Below are 27,920 nucleotides of genomic sequence, written 5' to 3'. Positions count from 1 at the left end.
ACGCCGGCTTGCACGCAACAGAAATCGGGGACGTGCCGTCAGACAATCCAACGTATTCGAACAATGCGCAAGATTTAACATTTAGAATTGTGTGGCAAGACACACACTTACAAGCACCGGGAAGAAGAAGGTGAACTCCCGGGGACCTCGGCGGGGAAGCGACGGATGCAGGAACCTGGGCGCATGATCTTCATGAACGAAAACCCGACGTATTCGGAAAAACCGCAGCATTTAATAACCGAAAATGTGTCGCTTGGGAAGCGCTTACCTTCACCTGGTCCAGCTCGGTGTATTCCGGTGCGTTCCGATGCTTTTCAGCGCAGCAGCGCTACCTGGTGGACGGCGGAGGAACTACCTTCATAAATCCCGTCCGCACCCGAATCCTGTTCATAGAAAGCGCCGCTGGATCACGAATGGGGCAGGTAAGTAAATCTGCCCCAATGTCTTTGGGAGCATGGTTTAATGGACCATAAAAAAGTAGAAGATAGATGAATAATGACCTGGACAAGATTTTTTCTGTTAATATTTTTGATGTTTTCTTCTTCCTTTTACCTCCCTCCCTTGCTTTGTTTATTATAATTTGGAAATGATTGTGTTCTTGTTTTATTGATTCATTTTTTAATTTTTTTTGAAAATTATTGTAGTGATTTAAATAAAAACACAGGAATCAGAAATGAGTGAGAAATCAGATTGGCTTAGCTGAAGCCGCACCAACTCTTTCATAAGATTCATAAGAGTCTGGATCCTGGAAATTTATTTAACTCTTTTTAACTCTAATTTCTATAACCCCCTCTAGTCCAGTAAAATTCCTTCCTTTAAAAAAAAAAAAAAACTTGTCACAAACTTTTTACAAATTTTTAAAGGTTTAAATTTTTTTGGTTTCACTTTATTAACACCTTAAAAGACATCTACCACCAGGATCAAGGATTGTAAACCAAGTTCACTGACATACTGGTGTGAGCCCCCTCTGCCAGGATCTGCTCTTCTTTTAGTGTTTAGGTATTAATGGAATCTGTAGCCCCTAAGGCTCATTTGCAAAATGTTATCTTTTATCTTAAAAACCACGGCATAAGAGAAGCTTAGAGAAGAGCAGATCCTGCCAGAGGGGTTACACACTAGTATGTAACCATGATGTGTTACAATCCTTGATCCTGGTGGCAGATGTTATTTAACAACATGTGATGTACTTGAACGGTTTTATTCAATAGGCTTTGTGCTTGCCTTGACCGGATACCGAGCTTAGGTGGAGAAGGGAGGGGTAGTGGGCGCACCTCGCCCCTCCCCATTGCAATCCAAGCGGCTGCTTAGCTCGGTTATGTTGTGGTGAGACACCGCTTGCTCGCTGCACTATAGCCTGGTGGCATAGATATGTTGTGGGCTTGAAATGGCCGCAATTTGTACACAATAACGGATGTGTGAATAAAGCTGAGCCCGCTCCATAAACAGCCTGCGTTAGCTTCATTATGCAGCTAACAGATACCTGCGATCAGTGATTGCACCATTTGCGTTTGTTAAGCCCTTTAGTGACGGCGTTGCATAGATGCCACCATCTTTGATGCTTTTAGTCAGGTCATCAGAGGGCGCCAGTCAGTTATGACATGTCATGACCCTAACCAAGGGTTCTATGGCTTTAGTATCGCAGTATATTGTATAAGTGATCTAGAATAAAGTCTAGAATAAAGTCTAAAAAAAACCCTAAAAGTTTAAATCACACAAGACATTTTTTTCTGTAAAAAAGATTTACATTTTTAAAAATCTATTAAAACCTTATAAACCCTATGCAACTTTGCTATATGCAGGATCGTATAGACCAGTGATGGCGAACCTATGGCACGGGTGCCAGAGGTGGCACTCAGAGCCCTTTCTGTGGGCACCCGGGCCATCACCCAAGCACACTAGACAGGACTCAAAGAATCTTCCTGCAGTTCCAAGCAACTTAAAAATTGCTGCTGTCATTCATATATTTAACTGATACTTACTTCGCTACTTGGGTATGTAGGAAGAGGGAGAATGAGTAGAGAATGGAAGACCTTCTGCTGGCCCCACAAATCTGTGTACAGAGGGACACTAGAAAGAAGCTAAAATGATGCAATTTTTCCAACTTGTGCTCAGAAGGCCAATATGATTGAACGTTGTTGAAGAACAGAGAGCAATAAGTTACTATAAGGGGGGTTTTGGGTTGCAGTTTGGGCACTCGGCCGCTAAAAGGTTCGCCATCACTGGTATAGACCCGAAGACTAAAGTACAGCCCGTAAAAATGAAGCCCAAAAGGAAAAGCATTTTTTTGTCAATTTCACTGCCTGTGGAATTTTTTTCCAGCTTCCCAGTGCAAGACATTACCATATATACAAGAACCGTCAGAAACTAGTCACACATTATTGAGTTTTTATTCGGTGCCTGCAAAATTGCCAAATTCGACCAAAGCTATGAATAGATACAGCAATAAAAGTTTGTTTTTCTCCAAGCAATTGTGCTTATTCTCCTACCTTGCTCTTTCCTGTCCCTGCATTTCCGACCACAAAAACGGAGTGGCGCACAGCTAGCAATTCCTCCAGCTGAACAACCTGTATGAAGACAGATTCCACAATAAAAAATGTTTACATACACTAAATATGAGAACTAAACTCAATTTCTAAAACATTATTTGTTTTTTTGGATACAAGTACAATATAGTAAATAATACAATGTAGGAGAAATCGAGTGTACAATATATTTACATAGCTTAGTGCCTTAAAGTTCTTGTTGCACATTGGTGTTAGTTTGCTGTGAGTAGACGAGAACATACTTTTCACATCCTAATCCTCCTCCCAACGAAGGAAATGACACAATTCTATTCAGTCTATATTGTATATTAAGTCACAGCAGCACAAATCTCAATTAGACCTCTTTCAAACCGCCATAACGACTACTTCCATCTATGCCCGAGCAAACCCGGCTCATTAGACCTGCGTTTGGAAGAGAATATGAGGATGTAATATGACCGGATTATGACTGTATAAAGGAGGCCTATATGGATTAGGCCAATAAACTACAGTTTATATTATAGGTATAAAACATGATAAGTGGTTTTTAGGGCACACATTTGAAGGGCTTATTTGGCCAACTAAAGATCTTCAAATTTAGCAATATGTATGTATGTATGTATTGTGTTCAGATTATAGCTGCAATTGGTGTTCTTTAATCTGTACACATTAACTAACAACCAACTAATAAAACAACCAACCATAAGATTACCTGATGGTAGACAAGCGTTAACATTTGCGCATTGTAATTGCAAGTGTTAACAGCTGTTTAATTAGGCAAATCTCTCTCCCGCTAGTGCAATACTTTTTGAAACGCATGGGTTAGACATGACGTGTGACGGCACCATTATTAGTCATTTAACTGGTTTGCGACCGTCCGCCGTGTATTCACGGGCTGAGCCCTCTCCATAGCCGGTAAGTCTTTGCTATAAGTAAGTTACTTACTTTGCCAGTAAGTCTTTGCTATATTGCAGCAAAGATTTACCGGTAACACCTGCGATCAGTGCTAGCACCGGTCGCGGGTGTTATAACAGCGATCGCAACTTTGCCGGCAGCCTCAAAAAGGCGGCGGCGCATGGGCGCCGCCATCTTGCATGGGATCGTCTCTCCCCGTGACGTCATCGGGGAGCGGCGATCCATCTCCATGGTAGCCTCGGGTCTTCAGAAGACCCAAGGCTATTTCGTTTTAACCCCTTCATTACAATGTGCTGATAGCACAATATCAGTTTGGTTGTTCCTTTGGCTAGGGATTAATTTACTTAAAGAGGTATTCTCACGAATCAAAAGTTAGGGCCGGGGGAGTAATGGAGTAGACAGACGCAAGACCGTTCTGCTCCATACATCTCAATGGAGCCGACGGAAATTGCCGTTCGCCACGCTGCTCCATTACTCTCCCGGGCTGACGAGGGGTCCGACTGATGTAACTGGGACCCCATCGGACACCTAGTTTTAGTGATATGTGGGGGTCTCATCAGTGAGACCTCTACCAACCAGCAACTTAGGCCCTATCCTGTGGATAGGGCCTAACTTGATTTGTGGGAAAAGTTTAAGTTTAAGGGATTTTATAGAACACCTGCAGTTTTCTTGTAACATATAAAAACAAATAATAGAAAAGAAAATAATTGATAAATACTGTAAAGGTCAAGTTCTGGACACATTATGGCTAAAATGGTTTTGCAACTTTAATTATTAACTTTAACTAAAGAGACACACAATAAAAGTTAACCTTCATGTTCATGGCAGGTTTTCTGCATTTATTTTAATTAAAGCAATTAAGGATAAATTGATCTTTGTTTTTACTTTGAGAATAAAGCTCTCTTCGGGCTGCAAGTGAAGCTCGAGCATAGACTGCTTAACCATCTGTTCAAAGTGAAGGTCCCTCTTCCTGGGAACATCCAGCGCAGGAAACAGGTCACTGATCAGGCCCATGAAAATTGGGACATCATCTGTTACTATCTTAGGTAAATTGAAGTCTCGTAAAGCTCGCATGAGTACCTAGAAGTGAGAATTAGGGGACACACATTAATCTGAATATATGCAAAATCACTATCTTCAGGAAAAATGATTGTTAAGGACTTTGAAATATAAACTTTAATGTTGTATCTGTTCTGTTTAATGGCAGAATTCATCAGCGCAAAATATACACGTTCAGCAAGTGCAGATCTGCATCAGTTGACACTGTCACAGCTGCCAAATATTTCTTGTATCATTTTACATTCTTTTTATATATACCTTCATTTTTGGTTTGTTTTTTCCTGGTGCTCCTAGATCAAAAATATGTTTCTGATGAATTAGCTAATGGCTAATTTGGGCAATGTGTTTGGTAGAATGTAATATTTTCTTAACATAGGGGTGTAACAGGAGTAGCAGCCATAGCAGCCGCTATGGGGCCGACAGGGTCGTGGGGCCCTGACATCTGGGGTATTGGGTGTGTATTTGGAGTGTATATACTGCATATCTGTATATGCTATTGTTTGTATGTGTGTATATAGTCTATGTGTGTGTGCATATGTGAATTATATTGTGTATGAATATGTAGTGTGTATTTGGTGTATGTATATGCTGTATATGTATATACACAAGTATACTGCTCAAGAAAATAAAGGGAACACTCAAATAATACATCCTATATCTGAATAAATTAAATATTCTCAGTGAATACATTGTTCTGTACAGAGGCGAATGTTCTGACAAAACAGAATCACCAAAAAAATCAATGGAAATCAAATGTATTATCCCACGGAGGCCTGGATTTGAAGTCACCCACAAAATGAAAGTGGAAAGACACACTGCAGGCTGATCCAACTTTAATGTAATGTCCGTAAAATAAGACAAAATGAGGCTCAGTATTGTGTGTGGCCTCCACATGCCTGCATGACCTCCCTGCAATGCCTCAGCAAACCACACAATTGGCTCAGGTAGTGCAGCTCATCCAGGATGGCACATCAATATGGGCTGTGACAAGAACATTTGCAGTCTGTCAGTGTAGTGTCCAGAGACTGGAGGTGCTAAAAGGAGACAGGCCAGTACACCAAGAGACATGGAGGGGGCAATAGGAGGGCAACAACCCAGCAGCAATATTACTCCCTCAACCTTTGTGCAAGGAGGAACAATAGGAGCACTGCCAGAGTCCTGCAAAATGGCCTCCAGCAGGTCACAAATGTGCATGTGTCTGCACAAATGGTTAGAAACCGACTCCATAAAGGATGGAATGAGGGTCCGATGTCACAGCCCAACCTGGTGCGTAACGGAAAATAGCGGCCAAAGTCGAAAATGGCACTTTTTTGCCATTTAAAAAAAAATTAAAATTCTATAAAAAGTGATCAAAAGGTCGTACAGTCCTAAAAATGAGAACATTGTAAACATCATCAAAAGCCGCAAAAAACGACACCTCCCAAAGCTCTGTATACCAAAGTATAAAAAAGCTAATTACGCCAGAAGATGGCAAAATCTCCAACAAATTTTTTGTACAGGAGGTTGTAATTTTTATAAATGTATGAAAACATTATAAATCCTATACAAATTTGGTCTCCCCATAATCATACCGACCCAAAGAATAAAGTAGACATGTCATTTGGGGCGCACAGTGAAATCCGTAAAATCCAAGCCCACAAGAATATGACACAAATGCGTTTCACTGCATTTGGAATTTTTTCCCCGCTTCCCAGTACACGGATTGGGATATTAAATACCACCATTTTGAAGTGTAATTTGTTACGTATAAAATAACATGGAAAAATAAAAAAGTTATATATTTGAAGGTGGGGAGTGAAAAATGAAAACGCAAAAATGAAAAAGGGCTGCGGCGGGAAGGGGTTAAAAGAACTACAGGTCATGAATTCAGCTTCTACCAGGTAATATGCTTTATTCATCCTATTTAACAATTACAGAGATAAACTACTAATCTATACAGACATTAATTCTGCCTTTGCAGAGTTAAAGCTTGTTCAGTGTTGAAGGAAAACTTCAGTCAAAGCTGGTTCATTGAATTATACCTTTTGCAGGGCCTGAAGGAAGGAGCAGGACTCTAGGCTCTAGCAAAATTCTAAGAATACAATGTAAATGAGTCCTGCTCCTCCCTTCAGGCCATGCACCATACATTATTCAACGCATTAGCTTTGACTGGAGTGTTCCTTTAAGACAAAGGTAAAAAACAAGCTAACCTTCCTACAAGCTGATAAAAGCACCTTCATAATAAAAAAGCTCAGACTGAAATAACGTGTACAATATTATTTAAAGCATAAATGAGCATATTTTAATTAGAATGATTCAACCGTAATGTACCTGATCTTCTGGCCGGTTACTATCACCTCGTTTTAAGGAGCCTGCTACAACAAGGACAGACTTAACAGCTCTCAGCCCCCAGTCATAGTGATCCTGCAAATGGGTTAATCAAATGAAAGAAAATGGATTAACATATTTATATAGAACTGCAGCCCCTGAATACCTACTAAATATGTCAACACAATAAAAACATATCCATGTACCAGGAGATGTGTGTCTGTAAAGCCTATAACACAATGCTGTTTCTACTTGTGGGGCGAGTCGGTAGACTTCCTTTATCTCAGTGGTTCTCAACCTGTGGGTCGGGACCCCAGCGGGGGTCGAACGACCAAAAACGGGGGTCGCCTTAAGCCATCGGAGCCGCAATTTTAATGTGTTTTTACTGCGAGTTGCATGGTTTGGGGTCACCATAGCATGAGGAACTGTATTGTGGGGTCACAGGATTAGAAAGGTTGAGAACCACTGCTTTATCTATTTCAGTTCTCTGTGTCATTAAAGCAAATTCGAGGGATATTATTATAGCAAGAAATAGAACTAAAAGGTTATACAAATTATACTTCCATATAGCAGAATCAGAATGACCTTAATCTGCATGCATGGAAAGGTTACATCCTTAGTTATTGCTAGGTATAAGCAGTCTGATACTGAATTTACATCATTACAACAACTACAGTAGGAATTTCAATTGATGCAAAGCTTTTATCAGTAGCTTCAAAGCCGATATATATGCAAACCAGACAAATACAGGCTTTCCATCTTAGCCAATATGGGGGATAGATCAAGTTTAAAAATAACAGGTTTTCAAGTTATTATATATTATTTGTGGGGAGATGTGGGTTGAGCTGCAGTTACCCTGTCCAGCCATTACATAAAGTAGGGAGCTGTTCGCTCCAATCTCTGTTTTGCTTCGAAAGACAGACAGATAATTAGTGTTAGATCCCCTGCAATCTGATTTGATAAACTATCCTATGGTTAAGTTATCAGTATCAATAAATACTGGCAAATGGAATAGATCATAGAATTAAAGGTTCTTAGTGGTGACACCTTTTTTAAGACCATTCTGACTGATTGAGAATAATATTTTAGAACCAGTAAAACGTAGGTAATCTGATAAAACGGGTGACGGAACTCTAAAGACAGACATAGAACAGTCGTAAGGAGCCAGTCAAATGATAAATTTCCCCCATAGTGTTTCTGTCAACTGGAAACTTAGAAGCTTTCTATAGAATTATTATTTATTTATCGAGCACCATTAATCCCATGGTGCTGTACAATCAGTAGGGGGTTCACATACATTACATTAAGACAAGAACCAATGCATGTAAAATATACAAATCTACAGTGATCAGTAGACAAATGGAAGGAGGACCCTAGAAAACTAAGAAATTGTTACAGAATGCATATTGGGAACTTTTCATTAAACAAACAATATTTACTTGCTCAAATGGGATATGGGAAGTCCATCTATTGCTGAGCATAATACAATATGAAATGAAGTTGTTCTGCATCTAATGTAAGGCATTTTTTAATGCACTTTGTTGCTACAAATGAACACTCTTTTATATAGACTTGTACAACCAGCAAGCGCCGTACCCTTCCATAAGTCTTAAGGTTATTTCTCTGAACACAGTAGGTAAGCAATGACCCACGTAATCACCTTTAAACTTCCAGGTTATTCCAAGGCTCAAAGACAATTAAAAATAAAAAATTAAAAATTCAGAAATTATCTGGCCCACTTGCACCATAAATGGTTTATGACAATTTATGGAGCGAGAATTAAGTGAAGCAACAATATGTCCGATTTTATTGACCAATTAAGGGCCTAATAAATTAATCCTCTGTGGAGAAACCAAGACACAGTCATTACCCTGGAACTAATCCGATAACGGTGCTAAATTATTAAGGGGTTTCATTTTACTGTATGAAAAAAATAACCTCAACCTATAAAAGCCACTTGGGTGGTATGTAAGAAGACTAACATTAAACAATCTCCCAATAATTATTTTATGATCTAGTAATTCTAAGGTTTTCTATACACTAGTCGAATTTTACAATATATTATGTTCTTTCTAATTAACACTGACTTAAAGGAACAGTATCCCTTGAAACCAATAATAAAAGTGAACAAGAAATGTATTTGCCCCCAGTGTTTGCTGGTCAGCTTTTATTATCGTGTACTAAACAAAGTTGTAGAAACCCCTCAGAAGAGAGTAAAAGGGTCGTCCAGTGACAAACTACCCCCTATCCGCACAATAGGGCAGTGATGGCGAACATTTTAGAGACTGAGTGCCCAAACTACATCCAAGACCCACTTGCAGAACCATTGTAGCTTCCTTCCAGGGTCTCATAAACAGGAAGAACTGTCAGGACCGATGCAGGAGCTAAAATGATAATCCAGATCTGTCCACACCTTTCCACTCGTCCCAGGTAGTGGCTGTCACTTTAAAATAGCTCTGCGCACAACGAGTCCTGGGCTGTCTGGGACTGCAGGAAGATACCTGGAGTCCTCTCTGGTGATGGCCTGGGTGCCCACCTAAAGGATCTGAGTGCCACCTCTATCACCCGTGCCATAGGCTCGCCACCACTGCAATAGGGGATAACTTGCTGATCTGTGGGAATCACCGTGATGGGACACTACAGAACAGGGGTCCATTGCACCCCAAAAGAATGGATCATTGGTCGTACGTGCACACTGCCGCTCCGCTCTCTTCCCGCCGAATTTACGCAGATAGCTATCTCTATAGGCGCTATACAGATGACTAGAGCAGAAGGGCGCATGCATGACTGGCTTCTCTATACATCTGAGGTACAACAGACGACTGTTCTCGTGATCTGTGGGGAGGTCCCATCAATGTGACCCCCACCACTATTCTGTGGAAAAGGGCTAACTTGCTGTCACTGGAATACCCCTTTAATAAGCCGCTAATCAACTCCACCTCTTGGCTGGCAACCAAAGAAAGGGACGGTGCTGGGCAATTATTTTGTTCTACTACAAAGATGATATAGTTCCTGCTCCAGCCAGTTGTCTTATAGACAGTGAGAAGGAAGAGAGGGGAGGCATGGCTTATTTGTTAGTTTTAATTGTAATATAAAACAAAATATGATAAATTGAAGCACTGCAGAGATGGTTTTCTGTGCATTTTCTGTATTTAGTGTCCTTCTAGACAGTAAAGGATAAATGTAAAAAATGGAAGCAGTGCAAAGATATTTTTCTGCATATATTCTGTAATTAGTATTCTTCTAGGCAAAATAGGTTCAAAGTAAATAGGAAATACATGAAGGCAATGCTGGGATATATCTGTTTTTGTGCATTTTCTGTATTTTATTTTCTTCTAGGCAATATAGGATCAAAAGAGATGAATGCAACCAGCGCTGGAATTTTTTTTTTGGTGCTTTTTAGCATTCTTCTAGGCAAAATAGGATCAAAGAAAGAAGGAAATAAATGGGGAAGTTCTGGGATATTTTTTGTGTATGTTTTGTACTTAGCTTTCTTCTAAGCTATATAGGTTCAAGAAAGAAAGGGGATGAATGGAAGCAATGCTGAAATTATTTTTTTTTTTTGTGTGCGCATTTTCTGTATTTAGTTTTCTGTATGTAGTTTTCTTCTCCATAACACTTGAATATGTTCAACAATGTGAAACAAATACATATTTAGCAATTATAGATATGGTCCTTATGCGAGTCATTCTTTGCGAGACTGTGATGGAACAACTAATTGTTCTGTAATTGTAGGAGATTGTAGGAGATTTTTTAAACGGATAATACACCACCTTGACAAAGCAAATGACGTCTCTGCCATCTATACCCATTGTGGTTCAGTGCTGTATAGTTTATTAGAAATTACCCGTCCTTAGTCAAGACTGTTACATTATCCTGTACTAAGGGGTACTTATTTCCAATGGCAGAGTTACAAAGGACTAACTAATTCTCACAAGAACATGTTCTGACTGGTGGCTAATGACACCGTTTTCCAAAAGTACAATTATCTTCTCTAAAATTGACTTGAAGCAAAATGTGTGAATCACAGGATTGTAGAAAAATTAATTGCCGATACGCGAAAAAGCTATACACGCACAATAGTTAAATAATAATTCATATGTTAGCCCTAAGGAGGTTATGCATATATGAAATAATTTGACAGGTCTCATAAAGCTTCAACAAAGAGATATTATTTTTTGTCATGATGGTTTTTACATTTCCGGGAACATATCTTGTATTCTTCATTGAGGTACCCCGAGTCCTTTTATTACTGACTGTTACATAGATTACCATTGTTGGGTTACAGAATAAAATCTATTAGCAGCAGTAATCGTGAAACAGCATAGAAGAGACTATAGAAACCTATATGGTTATGAGGTTTCACATGGAGTTTTAGGTTGCAAAATGAAAACTTGGTGGATGACACTTCTCAAACATGATATTACTCAGCAAAAAGAAAAATTAATATAGAATTAGGTCAAAGTTACTTTTCTCTAAAAATCAGCCATTTGGGAAATTCATGTCATTACTTGAAATTAAGAGAAGTCAAACACCTCCTTTAACCACTCCATATCCAACTGTTTGTGCTTATGACAAAGCCATGTTTTGTTGGGGTTTTTCTGCCAATCTAGTTTAAAGGGGTTATGCCAATTTAGGAAAATATTCCCTATCCACTGGATAGGGAATAACAAACTGTTCAGTAAAGGTCCAACTGCTAGAATCACCAGCGGTCATGAGAACGGGACCCCAGTGATTCAAGGAAAAAGGGGTCTCTGACTAATGGGTGTAGCAGCAAAACAAGCATTTGTCCTGCCATTCCATTCACTTCTATTGCAGTGGTCGGATATTGCCAAGCGGAGCTCGGATATCTTCGGTACTCCCATGAGTGTGCCAGATAGAGTCAAGTGATGTGCTTGGCTTTTTTTTTTTTTTAAGAAATATTTTATTGGAAATAAAAAAAAGAAGTATACATGCAATTGTATATAATAAACATTTTACATGTCTATCCCGATACATCAGTAGTTATGCTAGTTAGAAATTATGCTGGTTAGTTAGGTTAGAACATGTGTAGTAGTGCTTCTTCATTTAACCAAAACTTGGACTTTACTTAGGCCGGTCAGTACCACTGGAGTCCGGTTCCTTAAGTTGTCCATCAACTTCAATTGGGAAAGAAAACAAACATTCTTTATAATTTCTTGTGGTGGTGGTCTTGCCTCATGGTGCTGTGGTGGCGAATGGCTAAGTCACTCAGTGTAGCATTGGGAATTGGTCCAAGTCTCCCATTGGGCTTCAAAGATAGTAGTGCTTGGCTATTTCTAAGGCTCTCATTTTAATGGGATCCCAATTCTCCTCATTGTTGGGGGTCCCGTTCTCATGATCAGTGGGGCTCCCAGCAGTTAGACCCTCACCAATAACTTTCCAAGATGGTACAACCACTATGATGATGTCAAGTCTGGTGAGAGGGTCTCTTTAAAATGTTGTCTATATTGTATATTAGTAATTGTATGCTAACTCTGTCTATACAGATGTATGATCAATTACAGTTATGTGGCTGGATAGACAATTTTACAATTACAGAACGGAATGAACATATGAATAAATAAATAAATATATGCAGCTGGCATTTTTTTTGTGGAAATTATGGAAATTATCGAGAAAAAGACTCCAGTTTGCAGAAAATAAATCTGTATTCAACAACAGTAACATTACCTGCTTGGAAAGCAGCTCCTTGCAGAGTGTGTAAAGGGTAATAAATTTCCTGGCTAAGGGCCTGGCATCAAGGAACCCCTCGGCTATCAGCATTATTTCACAGATCAGCTCAGTGTCTGGAACCACCATAGCACACGGCCTGAAAGAAGAGCCAAAGTGCAATCATTAACTGCGGACCAGGCAAGCCATTAAAGGTCTAACTACATAAAAAGTCAGAATATAAAATTTGCCACACTGAACTGAAACATTAAGAATAGAGGTTTATACATAAAAAATATGTTTTTGTAATAAAAATAATTAATTTTTTTTTCCTAATGTCATTCCTTTGATTGTAAAATATAATATAATATAATATTATGATAATAATAATAATAATAATATAATACACGCTGAAACAGGTTTTGAAGAACTAACTACAATTCTATTCCCACCATTTTTTTTAATTGATGAAAATTTCTGTTTAGATTTTAAGATTTTTGGGAGCATTCCTGTATAAAATTATAAATTAAGTTTTAAGGTTTCCCATTTTTGCCACCAGAGGGAGCTTCCGCAGCATAGTGTGTCAATGTGCACAGAACACAGCCCTAGACAAGACCATTAATTACACCATGAGGGGGAGGAGCCTGAGACCAGTCTCTAGCTGATACAAGGTCTGTGTGCCACTTCATACAAAGGACTTTTTTTCTCATTGGGAATTCTGGTTCTGCAATCATTGTCCCATTGTGTTTACTAGGAAGAGAAAAGAAACATGCCCAACGCTTTGTGCAGAATCTTGGTGGATGACAGTTGAAATATAGGGGAGTTACAACAATATCTGGGTCAGAAAACCTGAAGTAAATGGTATTTGAGGCACGATTTACAGCTGATGAGTTGTGTCAAACTGGCCCTTAGATATCTGTACTGAACTGAGGAAACCAGATCAGCACGGTACCAAGTACATTCTGCTCTGTTTTCAAAACTTGTTGTCTTGATTTCAGGAGAACAATAATGACCTCATCAATGGTCCTATAATGACATCATCAAAGGCCCTTTAATTAGTAAATAATATGTGTGCAGTAGATCAGCACAGTGCACAGTTTATGCTCCCACTAATAGCCAACAATGGTTAATGTTAAAAAATGTTTTTTTTTTTACAACAATGGTCTTCTCATAAAGGGGCAGCTTTCGTAGAGTGTAATGTGGGGGGGGGGGGATTGGTCACTTGTGATGAGCAAACGTGTAAGAAATCAGGTTTGGACGAAACTGCAATTAAAAACTCTGTCCGACCTCAAGTGGTATCAGATCCTGTGGGTGCCAACTCTTTATATGCCACTGGCAAAATCACTAGCGGCATTTAAATGGCTGTGGCCATGTGTGCCAGCATTTTGGGGAGGATCATCGATCCCGATGAGGTCGTTGTGGAGTAACAATCCTTCCAAAAATGCTGGTGTGCATTGCCGCAGCCATTTAAATGCTGCTGGCGAATATTTAAAAGGCTCCTTAAGTTAAGGGTGGCATCTACATGACCCGAACCTGCAAAGTTCTTTACAAACCCGATTTTGCGGTTCAGAACCGCTCAACACTATTGGTTACTGAAAATAAAAAATAAAAAAGCCTTTTAGGGATAGGGGGTAGTATACAGGAGAGGTTTCAATGAATATATTCTCCCATTTTTTTTTATATTTCAGAAATGCCTTCAAAAATCATCAAATTAAGGGACATTCAGTATACCATGAAGAATTGAAGGAAAAATCTGTAATAAATAATATATAAAATATCAGATGTCTGGAATTTTTTTGCATTATATATGTTATATTTCATCATTATATATATATATATATATAGATAGGTTCTGTAGGTTTGTTCTAAAGTTGAGTCAGAACTGTATATTTTATAATTGTAGCCCCAGCTAATTTTTTGGGGGATTTTAAAAATCTTGGATTGTCATAAGAACCAGGATTAATAATAAAACATAATTGCAGGCACCTTTGATAACTGATCACTGTTTATTACAGGCGGTCCCCTACTTAAGGACACCCGACTTACAGACAACCCATAGTTACAGACAGACCCCTCTGACCTCTGGTGAAGCTTTCTGAATGCTTTACTATAGTCCCAGGCTGCAATGATCAGCTGTAAGGTGTCTGTAATGAAGCTTTATTGATAATCCTTGGTCCCATTACAGCAAAAAATGTTTAAACTCCAATTGCCACTGGGGCCAAAAGTTTTTTTGTCTGGATCTACAATTATTAAATATACAGTTTCGACTTAAGAACAAACCTCCGGACCCTATCTTGTACGTAACCCGGGGACTGTCTGTATTTGTTTAGCCTAAGGCTAAAGTACAGTAAATTACCAATATCCACAGGTTTCTGCAATTAACATTTATTGTTAATCCTGGTTCTTATGACAATCCAACATTTTTAAAATCCGATTGTCACAGAGACCAAAAAAAAAATCTGCCTGGCTTACAATTATAAAATATATGGTTCCGACTTACATACAAATTCAACTTAAGAACAAACCACCTACAGAATCTTGTACGTAACCCGGAGACTGCCTGTATATAGGCACACACACCGGGTACATCAAATACATTTTAGAAAAAGAAATGATTGATGTAAATAAAAATTCCTTTATGCCCTTTCCCTTTATGCTTCTTAAGGCATCCATTTTTATTCTTTTATCCATTAGAAATTTTAAACCTAATGTAACACAACTCCAAATAAAATCTACAATGTGCTAATAAAGAAAGTAACGATAGATGGCGATAGCGCTCCAGTAGCTTGCCTGAAAAGGGCCTTGAGATTCTCCGGCAGTTCTGTGCGGCCGGCATAACCAGGGTTCATAGTGATAAATATTCCCACTGATGGCTTCAATGTGATGTTTTCTCCAAGGAAAAAGAATCTGTCAGGAGGAGAGGGACAAGCTGTGAAATGCGCTCTTTGCAAAAGATTACATTTTGATTTGATGTAAGTTATCATTTCTGGATAGATTCTCCACTTGCCTCTTTTTCTTGTTGCGGATGGCATCTTGAATACTTTTCACTTGTACTGCAACCACTGACAGAACTTCTACTGCAATCCTGTTAAATTCATCAAAACATCCCCAGGCTCCGGTCTGCGCTAGCCCTTTATATATGTTTCCTACAGACTGCAAGACAAATTGCAATGAAACCTCACTGTGGGAAGAAATGTTTTAGGAAGAACAGATTGTGAATTTAACATTTAACTTACTTTATAATCCATCTGTTCCGAACAGTTGAAAACATACACCATCACCCCGAGAGCCCGTCCTAAATCTTTGGTGGTTTCAGTTTTTCCTGTTCCAGCAGGGCCGGCCGGGGCTCCACTCATGGTCAGGTGGAGAGACTGGGTCAAGGTGATGTAGCACCTGAGCAAAAAGCGCAAATTCAGAATTTATGAAATTACAATTTTTAGCTCTTTTCATCAAACTTTCTGTTTCTGTGTTATTCCTGTGAGTGAATCTCAAATGAACACTGGGGCCAGTTGGGTCTTAGGAAGGAACCAGGGACACTTACCCATAGATCCAGACACAGTGTGGCTTATTTACTAAGGGTCCCGCAGCAGCATTTCCATCGGGTTTTCCTGACTTTTCGAGGATCGCGCCGGGGATTGTGTCGCTCGCGATCGTATTGTGTCGCATTCGCACCTGCTTTCACGCGACCCAAATCGGGGGACGGGCTGTCGGACAATCCGACGGATTCAGACTACGCCCAGAATTTAACATTTACATTTGTGTCGCAAGCCATGCACTTATATAAACCAGGAAGAAGAAGGTGAACTCCGGCGGACCTGAGCGGGGAAGTGACACATGCAGGATATCGGGCGCACGATCTTCATGAATCGCGGCAGAGTTCATCCTCGTCGGACAGTCCAGATCAACGATCGTGCAGGGACAATATGCCCCATTGACTGTGGTTTTCTTTTTAGAATTGCTATCTATGGCCTCCTTCCTTCTAAAATCAACTTTTAAAATTATGGTAATGAGCCTAAAGGGCTTTTTTTTTTTTTTTTTTTTTTTATTATTATTTTTTTTTTTTTTCCATATAATCTTACAAGACTTTTGCGAAATAGGATCAGGCATACATTAAGACATTACATGTCATGTTGTACAAAACATCTTATACACAGGCTCCCTTCTACAGAGGGCTACCATCCTATCGCACAAAAAGAAATGTCTAAACATCAAAACATAATCCCCCCCGACAAACCCCCCTCCCTCCCCACCCTCTACCGATGCTGGAGATGCTGCAGGGGCACCATCGAAACACAGTGGGTTACAGAGAACCCTCTATAAACTCCACTGCTTCCAAATATCACCAAGTCTGTTGCCTTTCCTATAGCGTTTCTCAAACGCACATTCGTATGATTTTATACGCTTAACTAAATTACACCATTCATTCACAGCTGGAGGCTTCTCATCTAGCCAATGTTTGACTAAAACTAATCTAGCAAGAAGCATGGTCTTCAGGGCCAAATTACTTTTTAATCTGTCGTCTAGAGCAATCGGGAGCAAACCGAGGACCCCAAAGGTGGCAACTCGCGGGAAGGAGCATTGGAGCTGATTCTCTAATCTCGTAAAAATCTCCTCCCAATAAGAATTGATCATTGGACAGTCCCATATAACATGTAGAATATCAGCTTGGGGACAGTTACACCTCCTACAATTCGCATTTTCCCTTAAACCAATTTTAAACATTAAATCTGGTGAAAAATAAATTCTATATAAAATGTATAATTGTGTGCATCTGTGATTTAAATTAATCGTTGATCTTACCACATTCTTATAAATATCACGCCACTGTGCCTGGGTGATAAAACCGACCTGGTTTGCCCATTTCGATTGAGATATGTGACTAAACTTCTGGTCTATAGTATACCTAAGACGACCATAAATACTTGATAGGTTAATTCGTGATACATCTAAATCTAATAAGTCCGTGAATTTACCCCCTATGTGTGTCCTAAACCTATCGTGCTGTACCTCTTTCCTATAAGCGTGCTCAATTTGACGATACCTAAAAAAGTCCCTTTCCTCCAACAAATCCCTAAGACACCAATCCTGAAAGGAGGGCAATGACCCATCTTCTTCCAACTGCTCCAAGGAAATAATTCCCTTTCTTTCCCAGAACCCAACGTCATCCATTTTAGCTAGCTCCGAAAAGTTAAGATTACCCCACAGCGGAGTAAATTTAAAGCCTCCATTAACACCAAATAACTTCCTAAGATCCCTCCAGGTGTACTCCAATAACCGAGCCAAAGGGAATCTCTTAACGTTCAGACGCTTCAATTGGCCTGACTCTAATAGCGCCAAAATTGAATCAAATCTACACTCCACCAGCGAAGTAATCGCATAGAATATAATAGACTGTCTGTTTTCCAGGATAAACTGGGTCTGAGCTGCCAAGAAATAATGATAGAAGGAGGGGAGCGACAACCCGCCCCCTTCCTTATTAAGCATTAGAGTTTCTTGTTTAATGCGAACCCTTTTTCTCCCCCAAAGAAGTTTGTTTATAATCGCCCGAATAAACCCAAACCATCTCTTGCCTATCCAACAGGGAGCATTAGATATTACATATAAAATTTGTGGAAGCAAAACGCTCTTTATAAGTATAACTCTCTCCGCACGATTTAATGGTAGCGTATTCCATGTATTCAACTTATTTTTTATTTTTATTACTAAGGGCACAAGATTCAAAGTGATATAATCATCGACCTTGGCCGTAATCTTTAAGCCAAGATACTCACATGAAGAGGAGACCCTAAGACCGAACTGCGAATAATTAGGGTGAGGGTCATCATCCAGAGGGACCATAATTGACTTATGGGTGTTTATCTCAAATCCCGAAAACCTGCCATACTCCTGAATAACCTTTAAGGCTTTTGGGGCCGATATATCAGAGTCTTTGAGGAAAAGAAGAACATCATCAGCATATAACATTATCTTATCCTCAACACCAGCTATTCCTCCCCCCTCTATTGCCCTGTCTGCCCTCAATTTTATTGCCAGGGGCTCTATAAAGAACGCAAATAAGAGCGGAGACAGGGGGCAACCCTGCCTAGTACCTCTAGACAGTGAAAAGAAGGGGGAGAAATCACTATTAACCCTGATACAGACCCTCGGGGCTTTATAAAAAAGTTTAACCCAATCCACAAACGGGGCGCCCAGCCCAAATCTAGACAAGACCTCCCAGAGGAAGTCCCACTCCACCCTGTCAAAGGCCTTAGAAGCGTCCAAAGACAGGATGGAGCGGGACCCCCCCCGGCCCATCTGGAGACCCGCAAATAGCCTTCTTATATTAGTCTTACTCTGACGACCAGACAGAAAGCCGCATTGATCTTCATGTATGAGTACCGGAGCAAACTCTTTCAGTCTATTTGAAATTAACTTAGCCATCAGCTTGGCATCTGCATTGATGAGCGAAATCGGCCTATAAGATTCCGCTTCCAATGGATCTTTATTTTTTTTCTGGATCAAAACAATACTGGCATCATACCACGAGTCCGGCAGCCTGCCCTCCCCTTGTGATGATTCCCAGGTCTCCACCATAACGGGTAGAAGAATAGAGCCAAATCTACTGTAAATTTCTAAAGGGAGCCCGTCCAGACCCGGGGCGGATTTACGTCTAGAGGAAGCAAGAGCCTCCTCAAGCTCTGCAATCGTTATCGGGCGCGATAGGGCCTCTACCTTTTCCCTCGAGATGGAAGGTATTAGGATATTATCTAAAAAAGATCTTATATCATCTATTGATACCTCCAAATCTGAGGTATATATACTTTGAAAGAATTTTAAAAAGGTATCTCTAATCTCCACGGCATTGGTAGTTATCTCCCCAGAGTTGTTTTTAATGGCTGTTATTCTATTATCCTCTTGTTGTTTTTTAACTTTCTGCAGGAGCCCCTTTGAGGGCATACCACTCTCACAGTGTGCCCTCTGGTCCAAAAAGAATAATTTCTGAGTCGCCTTGTCTGCCATTAGTCTATTGTATTCCTCTTGTGCCCTGACAAGACTATTGCGCCGCTCTCTTGAGCCACTCTCCAGACAAGCCTTCTCTTTTTCTTTTAGCTCTTTATTTAAGAGCCTCTCCTTTCTAACCCATTGCTTACGCAAATATATAATTTCTGAATTTAATATCCCTCTGAGAAAGGATTTCAGAGCGTCCCACATTAGCCCAAGATGGACCCCGGATCTATTTGACAGAATGAATCTATGTAACTCTTCCTTAATTTTATCCTCGTCTGGCAATAGCACTAACCAATGTGCATTGAGCTTCCAAAACTTAACGACCGCGTTCCTCGATCCGGACAGCTCAAGAACCATCGGTGAATGGTCGGAGATGGAACGATTATCATACCGTATTTTCCCCACCCAATCGATAGCCAGATCATTAGCCAACGCTAGGTCAATCCGGGAAAAAGTATTATGGGAACGATTGTAACATGAGAAAATCTGCTGTTCACCCTTTAAAAATCTCCACACATCTCTCCAGCCCACTTTCTGGCAAAACCTAGCAAAGGGGGTGTCTTCCTTCTCTATACTACCCGGGTTTTTTTTCCCACCTATGCGATCTTTCTTATCCGACATTACAGCATTAAAATCACCCAGGATCAGAACCGGACAGTCACCCACTTTTTCAATGAACCGCAGTAGATTTATCAGGACGTCATATCTAAAGGGGGGAGGTATATAGACTCCTGCAAGGACACATTTATTGCCATCCAGTATACCTGACAAGAATACATATCTTCCATCTGGATCACAGCTTGCGTCTAATACTTGAAAGGCGACCGATCTATGAACCAGAATAGAGACTCCTCTAGAGAATGTTGAAAAAACAGAGTTGTATACCTGAGTGGCCCACCTCCTTTCTACAAGAGCCAAAGATTCCTTATCAAGATGTGTCTCCAATAAAATAACAATCGCGGGAAGTTGTTTAACTATGTAATCAAAGATAATGCAGCGTTTCAAGCGGTCTTTAAACCCTCTTATATTCCATACTATAAACCTAGTACCCATCTATTGTATCTAGAAGGGGGATAAAAGAAAAAGGCGCAGCACCTTACTGAAACCAAACAGCATCCCCAGCATCGGATCATCCCTCCCCCCCCCAAATCCCCCCACCTGTTCTACCATAGTACAACTCTACCTACTTCAGCCACTTTCCCGCCCCCCCTATCCCCCGTCCCCCCCAATGCCGACCCGATATCACATATAATGGCCTGGAAATTCATATTCAAAGGCCCTTAAGATCTAGCCAATCTGAGACTTGTTCTGGCGTGCTAAAGAAATGAGACTGACCTTGAAAAATAATTTTTAATTTGGCCGGGAACATTAAAGAGTAAATAATTCCCTTGTCTCTCAACCTTTTTTTCACCTCCAGAAAACTCTTCCTCCTCTGGAGAGTGTCCTTAGAAAAGTCCGGGTAAATTGCAACTTTAACCCCTTGAATTGTTAGTTCTTTTAAATCTCGAGCTCGTTTCAATATCATGTCACGATCTCTTGAGAGTAACATTTTACAAATCAGAGTACGGGGGGTATTCCCCGGAATATGGTGGCCTACCGGAATTCTGTGGGCCCGCTCAATATCGAAATGCGGGGAGAGATACTCCTTCCCTATTTCCTTCAAAAACCATTCTTTGATAAAGCTTACAGGGTCTTCCCCCTCAGCTTTTTCTGGGACCCCTATTATTCTTAGGTTCGCTCTTCTTGAGCGGTCCTCCATGTCTGCTATTTTCCCTTTAAGGGCCTTATTCTCTACCTCCAGACGGGAGGTGATTTTTTTAAGCGTACCCACCTCCTTCTCAATGTTAGTAATTTTATCTTCTGCCATTTTTTGCTTATCTCTTACCCTATTCAGTTCTTCTCTTAACAGGGAGACGTCTCCTCTCAAGGCCCCCACCTGGTCTGTCAACCCCAGTATTGCTGAATTACAAGTTTTTATAGAATCAAGGATCTCTTTTAACATTTCATTTTCTGCTCCCATGTTTGCCTCACCCCCATCCTGTTCCTCCCCCTCTACCATAGTCGAACGGAGACCTTGTGATTTATTTTTGGGATCTACAACTTCAGATTCATAATTCTTCTGTATAGACGATCCTGTTCGTGTTTTAACTGGGGGGGACTTCCATAATTTATCTAACTTTACAGAATTCTCCTCTTTAGCCCCTCCTTTCTCTTTCTCCTTAGGGGAGGTTACCCCCGAGGATTTCCTTGAAACATTTTTAGGAGGCATGCCCGAAGACCTGACAACCCAAAAAAAAAAAAAAAAAAAAAAAAAAACACCCTAGCAATAGGCCCACATATAGTGCACAGTTGACAATAATAGGAATTAGATTATCACGGTTAACGGGATACAAAATACTGAAAAACACTGAAAAATAGAGAGCGCAATAAACAACTGACACTACACCATACGATGTTCTGCAATCTGCAGGAGCAGAAACTAAAAAAAGACAAACGTAGCCAAAAACGCCATGTCCAGTCCAGTCCAGATTTTGAGGACAGAGTTAGTATAACCCAAGCCACAGGTTAACTTCTCGTCAAAATCCTTGGCCAGCGAATCATGGAGAAAAAAAAAACAAAAAAAAAAACAGCATAGCACAAATGTCTCGTTTTTTGAAACTTGGCTTCTGCAATCTTAGCCACTTATTGTCCAAATGGGTAACGGCCGTAGTCAAGCAAATGTTGATGTTAATATGTTAGTATGATTAGTGACAAGTCAGCGTTAGTACCCAGTAGAGACAACTTAGAGCATAGGAAAAGAAGGTTAAGGTTAAAGTCAGGTGCATCTCACCCATCCAGTCGAACCGCAACAGGCCGCAGGCGAGTCAGGCCAGGTACCGATACAGGACCATCTCACCCTTCTATGCAAACGGCTCCAAAACCAATTCTTCACCGGGATGAAGCCCAGGGACCAAACACGATGAACTTCTTACAGCTTTTATCTCCGGTCGCGCCGACATCCAGGATAGCTCTCCAACCCCGCCGCCTCGGCAGCGATCTCAGAATGCACTCCTCCGGGTCTGCGCGCCTCCGGCACCAGGCAACGTCATCATCGTATCGTCTGATCCCCCGCTCGTCTTCATCGTCCTGTCAGCTCACCTCACGGACCGTACAATATTCAGCGCCTAAGCGCCCGAGCGCCACAGATGCGCCACAACTGCGCCAGAAACGGCCGGCCTCCTTCCACGGTGAACGGCATTCATGGGGAGAAAAACATATCCGGTAGCTCCACTGCCGCCACCGGGTGGGATACCCGAGCCCACGCCCGAGACCTCCGTTCTCCTACTCCTCGGGCCGGGACCGGGTCCCGTGACTCAGATCAGGTCAGCGTGGGGAGCGGAGGCAGGGAGGGCGGTTGTGCAGCGCGACGTGCACGTGCTGCGTGCTACGTCATGCCGTTACGCTCCGCAAATCCGAGCCTAAAGGGCTTTGAGTGGTGTTACCCAAGCTGCTTCATGCTGCAGCTTCACAAGCTGTTAGACTGTAAATGAGCAATTCTCCCCTCCATCTGCCTGCTGTTAACTCACATAGGGGGAAGTGCTCCTGCAAAGTGTAACAGTCCGTGAAGTCTGTGTGCTCTGATAACAATCCCAAAACCCTGCTGACCTGTTAGCATAGTTTTAAATCATACTTGAATTTGATAGTAGGCTTCCTTTAACACTACCACGTGCCACTTTTTATCATAAATCTTGGAAAGTACATGTATTCCCTATTCTGACAACTCTTATCTTCAGATAAGATAAATGTATGATAGTGGGGGTGCCTAACACCAGAGACACCCCAAGTCCTCCATACCAGTAGGACCTCCAGGTATTCGGAGGCCCAAACAAATCAAAAGATAAAATGGCTTAGGAGGATGACAAAACTCCGTTAATACGGAGCAGAGCTGGGGGGATATGAATAAATGCAGTTAATGATATAACCCCTTTTATTATGTGAAGGACAGTATAGGGTTTAGTACTGCAAATATAATATGCATAAAGTTATCAAAGTTTAAAAAATGAACGCAAAGTATATTATATTAAAAAAAATTACAGATATCACATCCCTTTGTGTTACAAATATGCCTACCAATGTGCACGACCCAAGGGGAACTCACAAGGGGAATGGACACTTTTTAAGCTTTGCTGAAAACATAATGTAAAGTATCTGCGGCTCTGTGCTGCACAGTACTGCCGCCTTATGAGTGGTCATGTAATTAGATGCATACATCAGAAGATTTAATAGCATAGTGCTGGTATTTTATTAGAAGTCACGGGTCACATGACTATCCATAAATGGTAGTGCTGTGGCTTATTTAATAATAAAGTAGCATGTAGTAAAAAGCAGAAGACAAGGGAAAGTCTCATGCATATTCTTACGCATGAGACTTTTTTAAAGAGTAAAATTGCCTGTACAAGCATCTGTGACACATATATCGGTGTTAATATGACCTCTGGTTGTGTCTAGATATAGCATGGTACAGCCAGCCTCCAAAAACCCTTTTGTGATAAAAAGGGTTTCATTATTATTTCAAAAAGAATGTACATATTTACTAAACAATAATGACAGGAGTGTTAAAAGATTAAAATAATAAAAGAAAATAATAGCAATAATTGATTAGATAAACATAGTAAAGGGCAATAATGAAGCAAACATTTTTAGCATACCAAAGGACTACTATGAAATGTATATGTGTACCTTTAATAGGGGTTTTCCTACTAACTATCCACGGGATAGGGCCTAACTTGCTGATCAGTGAGGGTCTCAGTGCTGAGACGTGCTCGGCAATTTTTCATCAGCTCCATATAGATTTATGGAGCAGAACGGTCATGTGCGGTCGTCTACTCCATTAGTCTGATAGAGCGACAAGGGGTCCGAAGGATGTACGTCAGAGCCCATCGGACCCCTTGTTTTAGTGATCTGTGGGGGTCTCAGTACGGATAGGGTCTAACTTTAGTTTAAGTCTGAAAACTCATTGACTTTTTAAGCTGGCTTCAGGTGGACACCATGAAGTACTGACCATAAACCACCACACTGTGCCTACAGATGACTATGATTCTAGGAGTCACTCCCGCACTAGTGTCCTGCAATGACGCATGATCACAGTATGGGACAGTAGCTCTCAATTGTAGTCAGCGACTTACAGGATCGTAGATCCACGTCCCATACATTGTTCAGACTGTCAAATACAGGCAAAATATAACTTGCCTGAAAGCAGCCTGCAATTGCTTACATTTTACTTGAGGATCATTTCAGGGTGTCCAATCCTATTACTGCGAATTAAATTCACTGCCAAAAGTCAGTTTCCTAATATAGATTTGCACTGCAGCTCATTGTGATGCTGAGGACAGATGCCCCGCAGCTGCTTGCACAGCCAGTGCAGCCCCTGATGTCAATGCTCCAGCCCTCGGCGGATGACGGACATCCAGCTGCAGCACAAACTATACAAACATTATTCACTATAGTAAAATGTTAAAAAATTATTTTCTTCCTAGATCTTCCAAAATTAGACTCACTGTAGATTTTAGACCTGGCGCACATCTATTTGTGTATGTAGTTATTATTATATCACTGAGACTTTTTTCTTAAATACAAGAGGCCCATGAAGGCTAGAATGATGAGGTATTTCCTCAATGAATTAAGCGGTTTCCCCAACTTCCATCCACCTTAGGGAGTTTCATCTCTGCTATAAATTGTCTCTCCTGATAAGTTTTATGTATTACATTTTCAACCATTTTCGTACTGGGTTATTGTACCCTTTCAATTTTACCTACTACAGATTGTTAGAAAGGTCTCCAGAACTAGTCATATTATACTAGATAGACCTATATACCACAGAATCCCAATTTATTGGTTTCTATATAGCCAAGCATCTGGCTTGTGTTTACTGCTGCGTCGCCTCAAATCCCACTGAAGGGTTCAGAATCAGAATCCCAAACCCTTCTCTGATACCTGCACACATAAGTGCCAGGACAAATGTGGATATTTTAGTGCAGAATTTGCAATGTATGGAAAGACTTGCATTTTCTCTGTGTGTTTAACCACACCTGGTTTTGGATCAGAAAAGCTTAAAGGGAACCTGTCATCAGAAATTGGCCTAATAACCCACTACCAGTATGTTATCAAGCAGCTGAGCAGCTTCTAGATGAAGTTTCTTCCATGCCCTGGTGTGGTGGCATCATCCAGAAAATCAACTTTTAAGTGAGATGTACATTAATTTTATGTGAAAAGAGGCAGAGAGTGTAACTCTCTCTTAGCAGACACATTACTGTATTATACAATGTGGTTAGATTATCAGGGTACAAGATGTATATATACTTTCATCTGGCTTCCGACATTGCACTAACACACTGACACATAGAAGGAGAGATCAGACAGATCAGAGATGCATGAGATGATTACACAGAGGCTGATAGACCATTACACTATTACACTCTGGGCTCTGCTACATCTCACAGATATGTGCCTGCATTCCCCTTCCCCCCGGATCACTTATCTCCTTGTAGCTTGTAGTTTGCAGCCTCTCTCTCTCTCTCTCTGTTCACCATGTGCTGACAGGATGTGAATCAGTGAGCGTCTCTGAGCTCCGTGCAGGAGGCGTGGCTACAGCCAGACAGCAGAGACAGACAGAAACTCAGCTCCACGATCTCATCCAAGATTGCGGCCACCCAACCCTAAGAGAAGTTACAGGGTCGTGTCTAGGGGCAACTGAAATTGTGTACAACAGGACTGATAGAGGCAGTTTGGACTTAGATCTGTGAAATGCTGCATTTTTGTTAATAACAGTGAATTAGGGAATGCGTTATTTTGTTATCCTGTGTGCATATAAGAAACTTGTCTTCGTGGGAATACCCCTTTAAACTCTCCGCCTTACTGACTTCATAAAACCAATTCACATGTCACTTCAAAGTTGATTTTCTGGATGATGCCACCAAGCTGGGCCATAAAAGAAACATCATCTAGAAGCTGTTCAGCTGCTTGACAACATACTGATATTGTCTTTTTACGCCAATTCCTGATGACAGGTTCCCTTTAAGGAAATAACTGAAGTTATAATGGAAATGAAAACTGGGCCTTAGAGCCTTAATTTTTGCACCTGTGTCTTTCTTGGTTATTTATTTAGGAGAACTTCTATTTTCATCCTGTTAAATTCTCAGGGTGGAAAGATTTGATTTTACTCACAGATAATTAATTCCTTCTTGCATTATCTTTCAACTACATCAGGGGCAGATTAAAACTGCAACGAGCCCTGGGCCATATGAATATTATAGCTCCTACAATCCTGGAATCCCTTCCTACATATGGTATGGGGATTCGTGGGTGAAAGTCCTTCGGAGTATAAAATTTAGTGGGCGCTTTGGGTGACCATGGGCCCCCTAGAAGGTTTAGGCCCCGGGTTACTGCACAAACCATCTATATTATAATCCACCAATCCATCATATGCTAGAAATGTCAGTCATGGTTTTAAACTTGACAAAATAAACCCAGATTCTTAAAAGGGATCATCTGGACTACTTTGTTGCATCAAAGTTCTTAGCTGGTCCCAGCAGTAGCCACTGATGAGGCCAGTGATTTGCTGCAGTCGTGACCCGCCCTGGAAAGGCAGGTCATAGGACAACAGGAGATGACAGGCAACAAAGGAATGGAGTGTGACATGCATGATTGCAATTTAAAATGCATCTGGTCTTTAGTAAGACAAATAATCCTGTGCCAATGGTAACACTTTTTGTTTCTAGGTTTACTCACAATGTTATATATAGTAGAAAAGTGAGTGAATATGATTTTTTTCAGTTCAAAATTTTAGTTTTCAATTTGAAATTTTATTTTTAAATGTAATATGAATCACATGAACCCACCACTAGAGGGAGCTTACTGCTTTCTGGCCGATTACAGAGAGACATGTGTAATATGTAACATGCTAAATTTAAAAGGACACAAAGTGGGACAAAAATAGTTTACCTGTCAGTCAAAGGTGTAATAACCAACCGTGGTGTATTTCCTAAGTATTCATAGGAATATTGGAATTGGGCATCACAAATATTGGCAAAGCATTGCTTCTGCTTATCATCCCAACGATGTCGTAGTTGAGACAACCAAGCAAAATCCTGGGCGCTAGTCACCTTTAAGAGTAACAAACAAATGTATTAATGAAGACAAAAAAAATATCTTACTGTATTTTTGCATCTTGATTATTAATTCATCAGATGTAAATTACGGCTCATATAGGCATCATAAGTAATTTTAGACAACAATTGACCCTATACAGAAAACTACAGTAGTGGATTATAATATTATAATATAACCAAAGTTTAATTATGAAATCCTTGTACATCTGTTCCTGCCCTCAATACACATCTACACAAAAGCCATTTAAGGACTTTTGAGGGACCTCCAAAAGGTCCTGAAACCTTAGAAAGAAAGCAGACAAAAAGTACTCAT

At 40.5% G+C, this 27,920-nt stretch overlaps 1 protein-coding gene across 2 annotated transcripts in view; it reads right to left on the bottom strand.

Moving 5' to 3' along the window:
• DNAH11 (dynein axonemal heavy chain 11) overlaps positions 1–27,920 on the bottom strand; it is a 181,987-nt gene that overhangs the window by 88,782 nt on the left and 65,285 nt on the right. For both annotated transcript variants that reach the window (XM_072153831.1, XM_072153832.1), the window contains exons 33-40: positions 27,441–27,601; positions 15,710–15,866; positions 15,481–15,626; positions 15,264–15,380; positions 12,495–12,633; positions 6,807–6,899; positions 4,323–4,517; positions 2,487–2,564 (exon numbers count right to left, since the gene is read on the bottom strand). In XM_072153831.1, coding sequence (XP_072009932.1) covers positions 2,487–2,564; positions 4,323–4,517; positions 6,807–6,899; positions 12,495–12,633; positions 15,264–15,380; positions 15,481–15,626; positions 15,710–15,866; positions 27,441–27,601 — 1,086 coding nt within the window. The remainder of the gene's footprint in view (positions 1–2,486; positions 2,565–4,322; positions 4,518–6,806; positions 6,900–12,494; positions 12,634–15,263; positions 15,381–15,480; positions 15,627–15,709; positions 15,867–27,440; positions 27,602–27,920) is intronic.

The sequence above is a fragment of the Engystomops pustulosus genome, chromosome 5 (genome assembly GCF_040894005.1).
Source record: "Engystomops pustulosus chromosome 5, aEngPut4.maternal, whole genome shotgun sequence".
NCBI classification, from domain to species: domain Eukaryota; kingdom Metazoa; phylum Chordata; class Amphibia; order Anura; family Leptodactylidae; genus Engystomops; species Engystomops pustulosus.
The sequence above is the reverse complement of the archived record's forward strand: the minus strand, read 5'-3'. Positions and strand labels throughout refer to the sequence as shown.